Source organism: Pipistrellus hanaki (assembly GCF_964339955.1).
Source record: "Pipistrellus hanaki genome assembly, chromosome: 10".
NCBI classification, from domain to species: Eukaryota; Metazoa; Chordata; class Mammalia; order Chiroptera; family Vespertilionidae; genus Pipistrellus; species Pipistrellus hanaki.
The window spans coordinates 27,227,205-27,241,559 of record NC_140512.1 but is presented as its reverse complement, the minus strand read 5'-3'; the positions used below and the strand labels follow the sequence as shown (position 1 = coordinate 27,241,559).

The following is a 14,355-nucleotide window of genomic DNA, read 5'->3' as shown; positions in this document are numbered from 1 at the left end:
TCGTATGGTAATTACAAGTGGGATCTTAATACATTCACAATACCAACAGCTATTCTTCTCAATAAAAGCCTCCACTGATGTCATTTGTATCTTATAAATTACATGTTCTCAGATCCATCTGTGAAAATTGAGATGCTAATTATCATGGTTACATTTCATGATTCCACAGTTCAATGCTGAAGTGGAGCTACACAAATACCATATGTTTTTCTAAGAGAAATGGAGAAAGATTAATTATGAGTTCAGGTCCAAGCCTTCTAGCAGTTATACTCTCAACACAATAAGATTGTTACATTGTGTTATGCAAATGGGAAGTTTTAATTAATAGCCTAAATACCAAGTGAGGGGGGAAACTATGAAGTCTAAATTGTAAGTATTGGGCTTTTCTCCACAATAAAAAAAAAACACACAAAAAAAAACCTAATAAGGATGCTTTTGAAAAACTAAGTTAAAAATCCTGCCCTCCCTGTCAAATAAAAACTCTACAATTTTAATTGTCTGTGAACTTCCTTTGATGGAATGATCAGCATCATGCTAGTATAATCCTATTTAATAAACCTAAAAGTTACAGTGTATACTAGTAACAAAAGGTTAGAAATAGATAACATATATGATGAAAATTCAAATTAACATTTTTAAGGATTTATCTTTAAGATACATATCATCCAAAATGATGCAAAGTTACAAGTCTTGTGTACTCAGGTAAAATACTCGTTTTAATTCAGCAACCTAAACATAAAACGCTATGATAACACTATAAGTTTTTATTCATATTTATAAAATCTGAATTCCTATTTTACTCACCACATATTCAAACACAAGCGTCAGCGTCTCCTTGGTGTGGATGATGTCATGAAGCAACACTATGTTAGCATGCTTTAGTCCTTTCAACAGAGAGGCTGCGAAATAAAGTGGACAGAGAGATGATTGATCATGGGTAACAATCAACTGTATCTTTCATTATCATTTTGGGACATTGTCAGATGAAATGTACCTATTTTCCGATTTTCCAAGCCAGTGACAATTCAGAGTCAAGGACAGAGAAACCAGGTTTTTTAAGCTCTTCCTCTTCCTCTCCTCCCCCACTCTCTAGTTATTTGTTATTAATCTCTAGTTAGATTCCAATACAATCTGAGAACATACTTGGTATGATTTCAATTCCCTTACATTTTTTAAGGTTTACTTTATCAGCCAGATCTGATTTAATTTGTTTGGTATATGTGCCAAATGTATGCAATGTACTCGGTGAGACAAGAGTAGGTTTACAGTTGTATGTGAAACACAGAGTTTGTGCTTATATTCTTATTGATTAATTATTTATTAATGAATCCTGTACATTTTGCTGATGTTGGGTGGAGAGTTCTATAAATGCCAACTGGATCCTGCTGGGTGACAGTTTCTAGCAGTGACTAAGAGAGGAACGCTAACATCCGCAAGTGTAATTGGAAATTTGTCAATTTCTCATTTAAATTCTATCAGTTTTTGCTTTGTATATTTTGCAGCTCTGTTGTTCACTGTATATACATTTAATATAGCTGTTTTCTTTGTCAATTGGCCCTTTTATCAAAATACTAGTGTATGAATTTGTGCACCTGGCCTGCAGGATCGGGCTGAAACTGGCTCTCCAACATCCCCCGAGGGTTCCTGGATTGCGAGAGGGTGCAGGCCAGGCCGGGGGGGACCCTACCAGTACACAGTCAGGGCCAGAGAGGGACGCAGGACGTTGGCCAGCCAAGGATGGGCCACAGGAGGGCTCGAGACCATGTCCAGCCCATCTCGCTCAGACCCTATCAGCTGGACCCCAGCAGCAAGCTAACCTACCGGTCAGAGTGTCTGCCCCCTGGTGGTCAGTGCACATCATAGTGATTGGTGACAGGTCGACTACCACCTGGTGGTCAGTGCACATCATAACAAGCAGTTGAGTGGCCTTAGTATATCATTAGCATATTATACTTTGATTGGCTGAACAGATGACCAGATGACGGGACACTTAGCATATTAGGCTTTTATTATACAGGATTAGCATGAATGAGAAAATAATTTTTTAAATTACAAATAAATTACAGCACATGAACTCTGAAGAAACAACTACTATACAGACTTATGACACTTTAGCACTGTTAATTCCAATAATTTATAAACTTCCTTCTTTTACTTATTCAACTAGCCTATCAGCCTGAAACTAGCCTATCAGTCTTGCTTTACTCAATAGCAAGATTTCAGATAATAATCTGGGGACCAACTTTCACATTGCTCATTTTTAAAATGGACACGTAAAATGTTCGCTGGCATTTTACCAAGGACACTTGCCCCTGCACTAGTCTTCTGAGGCCTGCTCATCCTCAGAGAGTGCTATGTCAGGCCACAATAGGGTATTTGAAAACGATGGCCAGTGTCCTACTTCACACCTAGTCTGTGCAGGCGCGTAAGCAGGTGAAATGCATTGAGGACCAAGGACTCTCACGTCGTATAAAAGAGCTTGGCTTTGTGAAGCAAGTTTTAGAAATGTATTACATATCATTTGTAATCTTGTCCGATTTCATTTTTCAAGTTCTCCCTCAACCTGTCAAATAAACGGATGATCTGCCCTTATCAGCAATAGCTCCAAAATGGAACTGATGCTTATGCTTCATTGAGAATCCCATCCCCCAAGGATCCTTTGCTTTGGATTTTAAAATTTTTACTTATATTGATTGGTTGATTTACTCCCCCCACTTTCTTCTCTTAGCACGCACACCTAAACCCTCATTTCTCAAAGTAATGTCTTCAGACCCATCGTTTCCCATTGTGCTACTCCTACAGTTTCAGTTCCTGCCATCATCCATTTCGGGGGGAATATTTTCTCCTGACAGTGACTAATACAAAAAAAAAAAAAAAAATCATGTCTTTTTTTTATATATGATAGTTTTTACCATTTCTATAAGATTCAAAGCCTCCCTCTGTAATTCTGATAAATTTCAATGATTACAGATTTCTAAATACATTTTCAATACACTTTTAAAACACACTATCAGTTTTATAAGTACGGATGCCTGTGTGTGTTTGAAAGCAAGCCCTCTTTCTTTTGAGGTTAACATAATGAATTCACATTTGGAAAAGAACAGAGCCACTCATTTCAAAGCTGATAGCAGGAAAAATGGCACAGGGGGGCAGGAAACGTCTGGAATATCCACCACCATCAGGGTGGGTGGCAGACCCGACTGACGTGGAGGCTGCCAATGCGGCAGCCACTGCCCAGTTAGGTGCCAGATACCAGAACCCGAGCTGTCTCCAGGGCTTGCCAAGTCAGCCCAGTGATTAACACCTACAGGTCCTAGCACCACCAGGATGTCTCCCTGTTCACGACAAACACTGTCAAAATAATTTCCATGTAATCACAATAATACCACAAATACACCACATGTTTTCTTATCGTGTACATACAAAACAAATCCTGTAGCACTGGCATTCGTAATGTCAGCACGCCTGGCTTCCTCACAAACTCTGTGTAGACATATGGCAACATGTGAAATTCAGTTCACCGGTGAGGGTTGAAAAGTTATAATTGCACAGGACGTTAAAGACTTGCAGTCAGGGTTGAGGGTAAGAATTCTAACAATAGGTTTGGGGTTGTGATGCCAAAACAATACAAAAACAGAGAAGACACTGTTGCTCCTAAAGGTAACGGGGCCTCGGACAAAGTCCCCGCAGAACATAAGGCACAGGGAGCCCTCCCTTCATTTGGTAGCAAAATTCAGATATCCACCCACCAGCCATATTGACACCTTCACCTCCCACTCGGAGAATAAGCAACTCCAGTTTCCACTCCAGTTGGGAAGGGATAAATTGCAATTAAACTCCAATCTCATCATGATTAAAATAAAATTTTAGTTAATAGAAACATTCACAGTGTTTCATTTTGTCAGGTTCACTCTGCAATGGCTATTTTTTTTTAAAGCAATGTCATTAAAGAAAAGACAAATATATTCTTTCTTTAATATTTCAGATAGTTGTCTTGGCCATTATTTGACATCCAACTAAGGAAGGGAAGATCACAAATAAACACAACACATCCTTGCTCACTCTCCCTTTAGCCTGTGGAAAAAAAACAACGCATTCACATATTCTTCTCATCCTTTTGATGTGTTCTTTTTCAGTGGGGTAGACCTGAGGGGCTGCTACCTGACGTTTCTAGAAGACAAAAATTAGTACCCAAGGAGCCGAACATGCCTCCAGCGAGTTACAGCCACAATAAACATGGACTTTTTCTTCAAGCTCAGAGCTACACAGCTCTAAGGCTGTAAAATTCACTTTACACTAGAAATAGTAAATATATATGCTGATCCCACCCTGCCAGCTGTGAGGCAGGGTTTAGTCTATTCCTTGAATGAGAAAAGGGGCTGCTGTCATCTGGCAGGTCTTTTTTTTTTTTTTTTTTTTTTTTATTGATTATGGTATCACATAATTGTCCTCATCCTCCCAATCCCATCCCAAACCCCTCCCCACATATGCCCTCACCCCCCTACCCCCACCCCGTTGTCCATCTGGCAGGTGTTGCTCCAGTTTGATCTATCTTCCTTTTACTAAGTACACCGAAACCGGGTGTAGATAGAGCGTCGGCTTGGGGACTGAAAGGCCCTGGGTTCGATTCCGGTCAAGGGCATGTGCCTTGGTTGCAGGCATATCCTCAGTAGGGGGTGTGCAAGAGGCAGCTGATCGATGACTCTCTCTCATCGATGTTTCTAACTCTCTATCTCCCTCCCTTCCTCTCTGTACAAAATCAATAAAATATATTTTTTTTTAAAAAGAGACCAGTACTAGCCCCAGATATCAGTGTGATGAGAGATGACACTCATTTTCAACACAACTCCCTTTGATATCAATGCCTCCAAAAACTGAGAGAAGACCAGCTAACAATATTGGCAAGGAGCAGCTGGTTCTGCCTCTTAAATTCCATGCCTTCCCCATACAAAGCTTCCTTTCCTGTGATGAAAAACATGAATGAACCCTACCAGTGTGGCTCAATGGCCTGCACACCAAAAGGTCTTGAGTTCCATTCCCAGTCAAAGGCACATACCTGGGGTAACTGGTCTATGTATGTATGTATGTGTCTCTCTCACATCAATGTCCCTCTCTCTTTCTTCCCTTCCCTCCCTCCTTCCCACTTTTTCTGAAAAGTAATGGGAAAAGTATCCTTAGGTGAGGATTAACAAAACAGCAACAACAACAACAAAAACAGAGATGAGACAACTCTACCTCCATAAATAATACCACAAAGGACATAATTGAGCTTTGAAAGAACATTTCTTTTGAGTGATTTCTCTATAATCAATTACGAAAAGAAAATTGTAGGGTAAAAAGATATGAACATATTTATAAGATGTTGGTTATTGAATAAGTATATTTAATCTTCTTTCTAATTCCTTGTAAGAATAAAAGAACCACAAAAGACAGGAAAAATATGTACAAGTGAATGAAGAACTACTTGCTTTCAAGGACAACTTCTATATAACTTACTTGCCAGTGAATTCTGAATATTTGTCTTCAGTAAAATATTCTGATAGGGAAAATCTTAAGGACTAATCACAACAACAAAAAATACAGGCAGAGAAAAGACAAGTTTGCTGTTCAACTGCATCTGTGATGAATAGATGGTCTAGACCTGCTTGGCTCTAGACAGACAAAGATGCAGCCATTTGCAAACCCTGAGAATGGATGCCCAGCTCCAGGGTAACCTGTGGGTGGTACTGCACGGTGTGCTGCCTGCTTCGGCCGCATGCTAGGAGAAATGCTGGTTCTACTCCCCTTTGTGATAAATAAGCTGAGGCACACACCCACAGGCACACACACACCCACCATAAACTACTAAGTGAAAAGGTGAAATAATGAGGCTAAAAAATGGAATTGTATCTTTTACACCATTTTTTGCTTTTGATACTTGCCACACAGATAGCTACAAAGACTCAACTCTGTTATGGGGAAAAGAGGTCAGAGATAACCCAAAACACAAGGTGAAAACACAAGTGATGCCATAGAAACTTACTTTAGCTCAAATCACATTCAGGATGTAGAGACATGTCTTTTGTTCACCAGATGTCATCCAAATGTGGAAAGATAACACAACAGTTGGGAGTACCTTCTAAATAACATACATAAGTTGTTTTATAGCCATCAACAAGTCTATTGCTCCTATTTCTTCCTTGGCTGAGGTGTTTGACCCCACTGCATATTCCTCCTGCTCATTCCCCTCCTAGGTTTCCCAACACCACAGACCTCACTTGCTTTTCTTCCTAATTGGAACTTGTAAAGCATGCAGTGCCGAATATGCTCTTCATCCGCCATCTTCTTAGCCCTAGTTTTGCAACAAAAACCAAACCAAACACAAACTTTTTCAAGCAAAACTTGTTAATTGCACTTCACACGTTCTGTAGATACCACGTGTTTGAAGGTTATGTCAATACAAGTCAACGCCAAGCAAGATTTTAAACGAATGTTTTAAAACGACATTAATTATTACTAGACCCGATAGTATGTGAATGATGCACATGGGGTGCTTTTCTAATGTAAACACCTAGCTAGTAACCTCTGCAGAAACAAATGTTGGCGACAGTGATAGTTATGCTCCAAGTACTGTCTTTAGTCAGAAAGGAGACTACTTAGGAGCTAAGGGCTATAGAAGACATGGTAATAAAAGGGTTGTTTTTGCCTGGCTATAAAAACCAGGTTCGGAAGCTATTAGGTGGTTTGCTTTAATTGAACTAATATTTTACACTGTGTTACACATGGGACACAGGTTCAGTTCCTAAGAATACTACAGAGTATGCAATGAAAAAAGGTATGTGGTTTGGCACCAAGCCCCTTATGTCTTTTGGTTAAGAAAAGTAAACATTTATATCATAATAGCTATCACTCTGGCTACACTTAAATCAACCTCTTTTTTACATGAAAGTATGTTAGTAACCATTATTGTATTATTTTATAAATATAGAGATAAGTTGGAAGTCAGAAAATACTTTCTTGGCCATGGCCGCAAGTCCTAGTGCCTAAATGCATAGCACATACGATACCAGCCAAGTGGTGGAGCATTGTCAGAATCATCCGAAAGCAGGATGGCTTTGCAAATTTACAGACTCAGGGGACTTTATCCCCACCCCGACCCTCTGTCAGGAAACAGGCTGTTCATGTCACCACAGCCACAGCCACAGAACCACAACGAGGCGCTTCTCAAAGTGTGCTCCTTCATCCACTGACATCAAAGTCAACCAGTGTGCCTTATATCGATGCCCATTCAATCAGGTCCGATTCCAAACCTACCAAATCGATAGGTATAAACAAAAAAACAAAAAACAAAAAAATCATCCAATAAATACTTTTTTAAAAATATATTTTATTGATTTTTTACAGAGAGGAAGGGAGAGAGATAGAGATTTAGAAACATCAATGAGAGAGAGTCATCGATCAGCTGCCTCTTGCACATCCCCTACTGGGGATATGCCCGCAACCAAGGTACATGCCCTTGACCGGAATCAAACCTGGGACCTTTCAGTCCGCAGACCAATGCTGTATCCACTGAGCCAAACCGGTTTCGGCCCAATAAATACTTATGTATCATCTATTCTATGCCAATCACTATTCAATCCTTATGCATCCTAAACTTTAAAATCACAGGAATGGGAAGCAGGTTTATGGGGTAGATGGATGGGTGGGTGAATGCATGTGTGTGTCTCTATTTATGCATTTAGTTCCACTGCAATCTACTCAGTGTTCCACAAGCAAATCAATAGAAACAGCAAGTCAATCAATCAGTTCATTTATCCAGTCTCTCTCAATCTTTCTCCCCCCGCCCTCCCTCTCCCTCTCCCTCTCCCTCTCCTTCTCTCTCTCTCTCTCTCTCTCTCTCTCTCTCTCTCTCTCTCTCTCTCTCTCTCTCACACACACACACACACACACATACACACACACCAAAAAAAACAAAAAATAAAAAATCATTGAGACAGATTCCACTGAAAGATATAAAGTTTTGAGCCAGAAGCCAGAGAAATATCTTTATTTTGAAAATGTTATGGTATTTGATGTGTGTGGGTTTTTCCCTGTTCAATTTAAAAAAAAAAAAAAAAAAAAAAACTGAATTGTCAGCTCATAAAGTTGGTCAATAGGAATAAACTGCTGATAAGGTCATGAGCTTTTGGCCTCTTCAATCCCACAATTTCTAAAATCTGAGAAGAAATAAGGTTTTATATAAAAAGACTGCAATAAGTACCTTATCAAAACCTGAGTTTTGAGAAACAGATACAATTAGAAGGTCTGGAGACAATGTAAACAGATTATGAGCACAAAAAGAAGAGAAATGAAAAAGTATAAAAAATGAATACACTGCTGATAGGGTAATTCTTACCCTTGAGTATCCCCTGCATTGAAATCCCAAACACACCACTACTTCATTTGACTGAACAATAGAGTCAAGGCTATAAAAATGACAATTTGCAGTATAAAGTTATTCTTATTATTTTCCCACTTTCAATGGGAAGTGCATTGTCACAGAGCACTGTGCTTCTCACAGCATCAGTTAACCTTCAAGCAGCCACGTCATCTTCACCCTACAACCCGATGATGAAACTCAGCCGCCTTGAAATCCTTTATGCTGCCTCTAATCAGCAGGGACCCTGGTGGGAACCCAAGTTCATGTCAGCTCCGAGTGAGCTGTGCGGCTGGTCACAAATACACTGAGTCCCATTTCGCTCCCACCAGCAGCACCCACTCAGGTGACACTCAGCTGCTCACGGCACAATGCCTGGCCCATTCCAGTCCCACTGAAGCCATCAGAAGTTTTGCAAGATATTGAATCTCAGACAAGCAATCCGGGATCCGGTCCGGAACAGCCTTCCCACCATATGCTGGCAGGCCCTGTGTCTGACTGACGGCTCTCAATTCTCTCAGCTTCCCATCCTTCCAGCTGCTGCAGCGTATAAAGGAGACTTCTCTATTCTTGGGAATACACCAAAGCAAGCAAGAAACACAAATATACCTGTGTAAAGGGCAGAGTGAAATCTCAAGTGTTCAGTATTCAGAAGCCTCTGGTGATAAAAAAATAAAACGGGACAAAATGGCATTTAACATGCCCTGGCCAGTGGGTTGGACTTCATGGTGTGCACTAGCAGTTTGCCGGTTGGTCAATGTTTCTTTCTCTTTCCCTTCTCCCTTCCTCTCTCTCTAAAAAAAAAATCAACAGAAATTATTTTTTAAATGTTATTTAACAAGTTTGGGGAAAGATTCCTCCTAACCTTGCTAAATCTCTTCTACACTAGAGAAGCCACTTCGGTACAAAAATAATAAGAATAATTTTAAATGATTTATTAATATCTCATATTATCTTTTTTGGCCCTGGCCAGGTAGCTCAATTCGATAAAGCATCATCCCAAAACTCCAAGGTTGAGCGTTCAAGCCCTGGTTAGGGCACATAAAAGAAACAATGAATGCATAAATAAGTGGAACAGCAAATCAATGTTTCTCTCTCCCTTCCTCTCTCTCTCTAAAATAATAATTTTTAAAAAGACTTATTATCTTTATAAAATCATTATCTAGTTGTCAGAAACTGGTGCTACCTTAGCAGAACTAGATTTCATGAAATGTATTATAGAAATGCTTAAGATGAAACAGCTATCTGCCATGGTAACTATATGAGTGAAATATGCAGTAAGTTGCACAGTATAGATTTTATGTTTCTAAATGAGCAAAATAACTTCAGATTGCTGTGGTAGTGAAAACACACACCAAAAAAGCAGCCATTGAATAAAATAACAAAGGGGAAGAAAAATAGGCTTCTCTAATATGGTCTCAAATTTTCCAGAAATGCTGCACCTTTATCTCCACTCCTGCCAACCAGGGGAACTGGATGAAGGGATAAATGATAGCACATTCATGTAGCTAGGAAACTGTCTGCCTCCTGGTATGTGCAGCCTAACATGTTGTGACAATGGAGGGGCTTTTCTTAGTGTCTCTGTCCCTGCGCTTGTGACTGGCACTGACAGCAGCTCCTGCTCAGACGGCCTGCCTTTCCATTCAGGAAGGCAGCTCCTGAAAACTGCCCATCAGCATTAGCACTGTTTTCTCAAATGTATTCTACCTCCTACTGGCCCACATTTCCTCTTCTAACAGCATTCCATCTTCTAATAACATTCTCTCACACACACACACACACACACACACACACACACACACACACACACACGCGCGCGCCGAAAAGCTTAATGCACTGACGACATCTGTGATTTGACTTACACACAGGGTGGCTGACTCACCACGCACTACTGAAACCATCTTCACAGAATTGTAAACCTGAGCATCACCTTCAAGAGTATCTGGTCCAAACCTTCACCTGACAAGTGGGCGAGTAAAATACACAGAAAGTTGGCCACAGGTCCTAGTGACAGAGCAGTTCTGTTTCAAAACAAGCATCAAAACAAGCATCCTCTGCTTCTCTCAGTGGCTTTGTTTTCTTGTCTTTCTACCTGGTGGTGTGCTGTGATCGCGGTGTGCCTTTATCTTCATATCTTCCCAGGCATTGGGGGAAGAAAAACCCAAAGCTAAGAAGACTAGGACATCAGATCTATAAGATCTATCTGTGCAACTGTTCCCTCGCAGCATTACCGCCTGGACTCAAGAGGCTTAGGAAGATAGCAATAAGTAGAGCAGAAAGCTAAAGGAGAATTCACTGTTCAAACTGGTTTTCTAACACTGCCGTTATCTGATCAAGTCGCTTCTCTTCTCAAACCCTTCAATGGCTGCTTAACAGGATTTACCAGGACCTCCACGACAGGACTCCTCAGGGAGGTCTCCCCTCAGCTCCTCGGACTGGACTCGCTGTCCTACTCGGAGCTCCAGCCATCGGACATGATGCTTCCTGCGGATCTCCAATTCATCACGCCCCCTCAGGCCTCTGGGATGCCATCTCTTCTTTTCTCTCCCATTGCCTCTGAGCCCCATCCCTCCAGATCTTAACTCAGCGCTCATTTCCTTTGGCAGCCCCTGCTGGCCCCCGGGGCTCAAGGTGGGAGCACTTCTCTGGGCCCCCAGCACCAGGAGTCTTCCTGTGCTCTGATTACCTGAGGACCCGTCTCCACCTGTCAGAATGCCCTGCGCACTCATTATGTGCTCTTACTCCTGCTGTGCTCACTGCACTCAATTCACCGCCAACTTTATAGAGGATGCCTAATAAGCGGAGGTGGAATAATGCAGGCACAAATGAGAAAAATAAAACCCTAAGTGATCGTTCACAAAGTGCGGCAATCAGCACGCCCCCCGGCATCGCGCTGTGAGGCAGACTGCTCAGCCCATCACCCGGTGTCTCGTTCAGCCTGATATGTGGATCAAAACAAATCCGCTCTCATTTCTGCACTAGCTGACACACACACGGAGGCAGTAGATTTCGCTCCATTTTTAAAAGAAGCAAAGAAACATCCTGTAGGATATCACTGGCAGCTCTCCTTCCGTATGTAGGTGAGATGCTGTACACTAAAGCTATCACCAAAAAGGCACTGTTTTATTTCCACTCACATTCCAGGTGACGGCAAGAGAGTAAAATATCTGACACTACAATTTATTTCTGCAAGCCCCTGTTAGAAACTAAAAGTAGATGCTAACCGGTTACCAAGCATGAGCTAAGCTCACAAACAACGAGGCAGTATAAACGAGAAAAGGAGGTGCTCTCAGCCACACGTGGGCTTACCGCAGAGTCAAACCCAACCCCGCCTGGTGCGCGTGGCCTGTGCAATGGTTTAGAAATCTATTAGGTATTGAAAAATTGGAGGATTTCACTCAAAATGCACAACTTTGGCTTTTCTAGGAAAGCCAGATATGGATAAGAGTTGTGTGTCTGGAGCTACACAATCAGCCCCTTACACAAGACATTGCTGCTATGGACTCCTGCCCTCCTCATCCCCCCTGACCTCGAAGTCTGTGCTCTCTGAATTAATATTTGAGTGCCATGTGTGAAAATCCAACATCACTTTGGTTGTACAAGCTCAATTAATGATTACGAGGAAACTGGAAGCAACTAATTCAAAGTGGGTTTTATGAATCCCACAGACTAAGAGAGTAAGAAGGGACCAGGAGCAAAAGAATGAGTATTTATTTATTATAGTAAGATCACAATAATATAAGCAGACATGAAATTGTAGCCATTTCAAGTTGTTCATCTCAAAGTCCCCATGAGGCCCACCAGGCAGAATGGGAATCCCTAGGATTACCAGAACAGCTCCCTCCACCCGCCACATCATTTTGAATAGAGATTCACTGACAGATTTAAATCAACCATGGGGGGCATTTAATCCAACCAAGGCAGATTAAGAATATCTATTGTGGCCCAGAGGGACTGTCAACGGTCATGTATTTTGGTATGTCACTTCCCCTCTCTAGTCTCTTTTTCTGTAATTCATTCTCAGACACTTAGAGGGGAAAATGTCATGTAGGTACTAAACATCTGATATGTGCATCCTTGGAAATTAGAAATTAGAAAACTTAATGGATTTATTCATGGCAGTGACAGTGAGTCTCTGGCCCAAACCATCATGCCAGGCCCTTACCTGTGAAATGCTTCAGACAATGCTCATGCACTGACCGACCCCACCACTCACACAAACAGGACTGAATGGGGAGGAGGGAACCTACCAGGGAGGAAGCCTAAAGCATAAAACTCAGGGCAAATTCATCCAAACATATCTAACAATGACAAGGTGCAGGAAATAAATATACTCCTACACTATTTGAGGCCAGATGTTATTGAGATGGGAAGAGAAATGGGTTATCGCTCAAAAATTAAAATATTCCTCATTGCCCTTGAGAGCCTGTTTGGAGGTTCTAGCAGGGGAACGCAGCTATTGGTATACCCTTGCCCAAAGACCAGTCCTCTCCTCTAGGGAGGAAGGTCATCCTCTTAGACCAAGTGCACAGCTTCAGGAGGGACACACATGGATGGTTCAGGAAAGAGGTGGACACCCACCTCGCCAGCCAGATCAGCCCAATCAACCCTGGTGGACAATGGGGTGACAAATGCAGCATCCAGATCGCCCTCATATCCCCCTCATTGCCCTTGACTCAGCATTTCTCCTCGAGACTTACAGACAGATGCAGAAATAAGCTAAGATACCTTAATAAGAACATTCTCTTCAGTGTTTTAATGAACAGTGAAATTTTTGAAATGATCTACACTGTCCATGTTAAATAAAATATAGCACATTCGTGTAACAAAAAGATGCGTGTAGCCATTACAAAATGCAATAGTTCTTATGGAGCTTAATTATTTTAGCATACAAAAAAAAGGAGGGTTAAACAGGAGCTAAACTTCTAGAAAATTCACCCAGGAGGAACAAACAGAATGGATTGCTGTGGGGAGGGAAGAAGTCCTTTCATGTAAAAGTCACCCCAAAATGTATAATACTATTCCAGTGATGTCTCGGCAGGACAGCTGTTAATGGACAGGACCCAGGTCATGGCCACCCCAGCTCAGTGGCACAGCAGTATCGCCAAGGGAAAAGCAATTCACTTTTTTTTCCCCCCCAGAAAAGTTCCTAGAGGAATTACATTAACTGAAATGAAAATGTACATGTCTAAAAAGGGCTAGCATCGAGTGGTGCCCATAACTTGTCATATACATAATATAATTTACTACAGTAAGAGAAGGCCTATTGGAAATGTATTCAAACCAATGGCACCAGAAGAGAGAGGATAATTAGCATAAACAATTTCTGTTTGCCTGCACATTGTATATTTGAAATTGGACATTTTATTTCCTCCAAGTTTAAAATTACCAACTGGCATGGGGGTGGAGGGAAGGGGATTGATTACAAAAGAAATTTAAATAAGGAACTTAAATTTCTGATGGAAATTTCCCCCAGAAAATAATGTTTCCACTTAATGACTCTATTTTATTTTTATTTATTTATCTTTAAAATAACTTATTTCTCAATTAATGTTGGCCTACAATATTATATTAATTTCATGTATACAACATAGTGATTATACGTGTACGGAATCTATGAAGTGATCACCCCAGTAAGTCTACTACCCATCTGACACCGTACATAGTTATTATAATATTATTAACTATATTCCCCATGCTGCACTTACATCCCTGTGACTGTTTTTTATAACTGGCAATTTGTACATCTTAATCCCTTCAGCTCGCTTGATGATTTTAAAAGAGGAAGAATAAAAGGAAATCTTAAAAAAAAAAAAAAAAAAAAAAAAAAAAAAAAAGTGGAATGAAAACATCCACATCCAAAAAAAAAGTGTTTAACCAGATTTACATAATGTAATTTCTATCATTTAAATACCTTCAACATTTAGTACATGTCGTTTTAAAGCTCAGAGATATACGTA

The 14,355-nt window shown here is 40.8% G+C and overlaps 1 protein-coding gene across 2 annotated transcripts in view; it reads right to left on the bottom strand.

The window, feature by feature from the left end:
* CDK14 (cyclin dependent kinase 14) overlaps window positions 1-14,355 on the bottom strand; it is a 487,128-nt gene that overhangs the window by 288,128 nt on the left and 184,645 nt on the right. For both annotated transcript variants that reach the window (XM_084897427.1, XM_084897428.1), the window contains one exon: window positions 805-899. In XM_084897427.1, coding sequence (XP_084753553.1) covers window positions 805-899 — 95 coding nt within the window. The remainder of the gene's footprint in view (window positions 1-804; window positions 900-14,355) is intronic.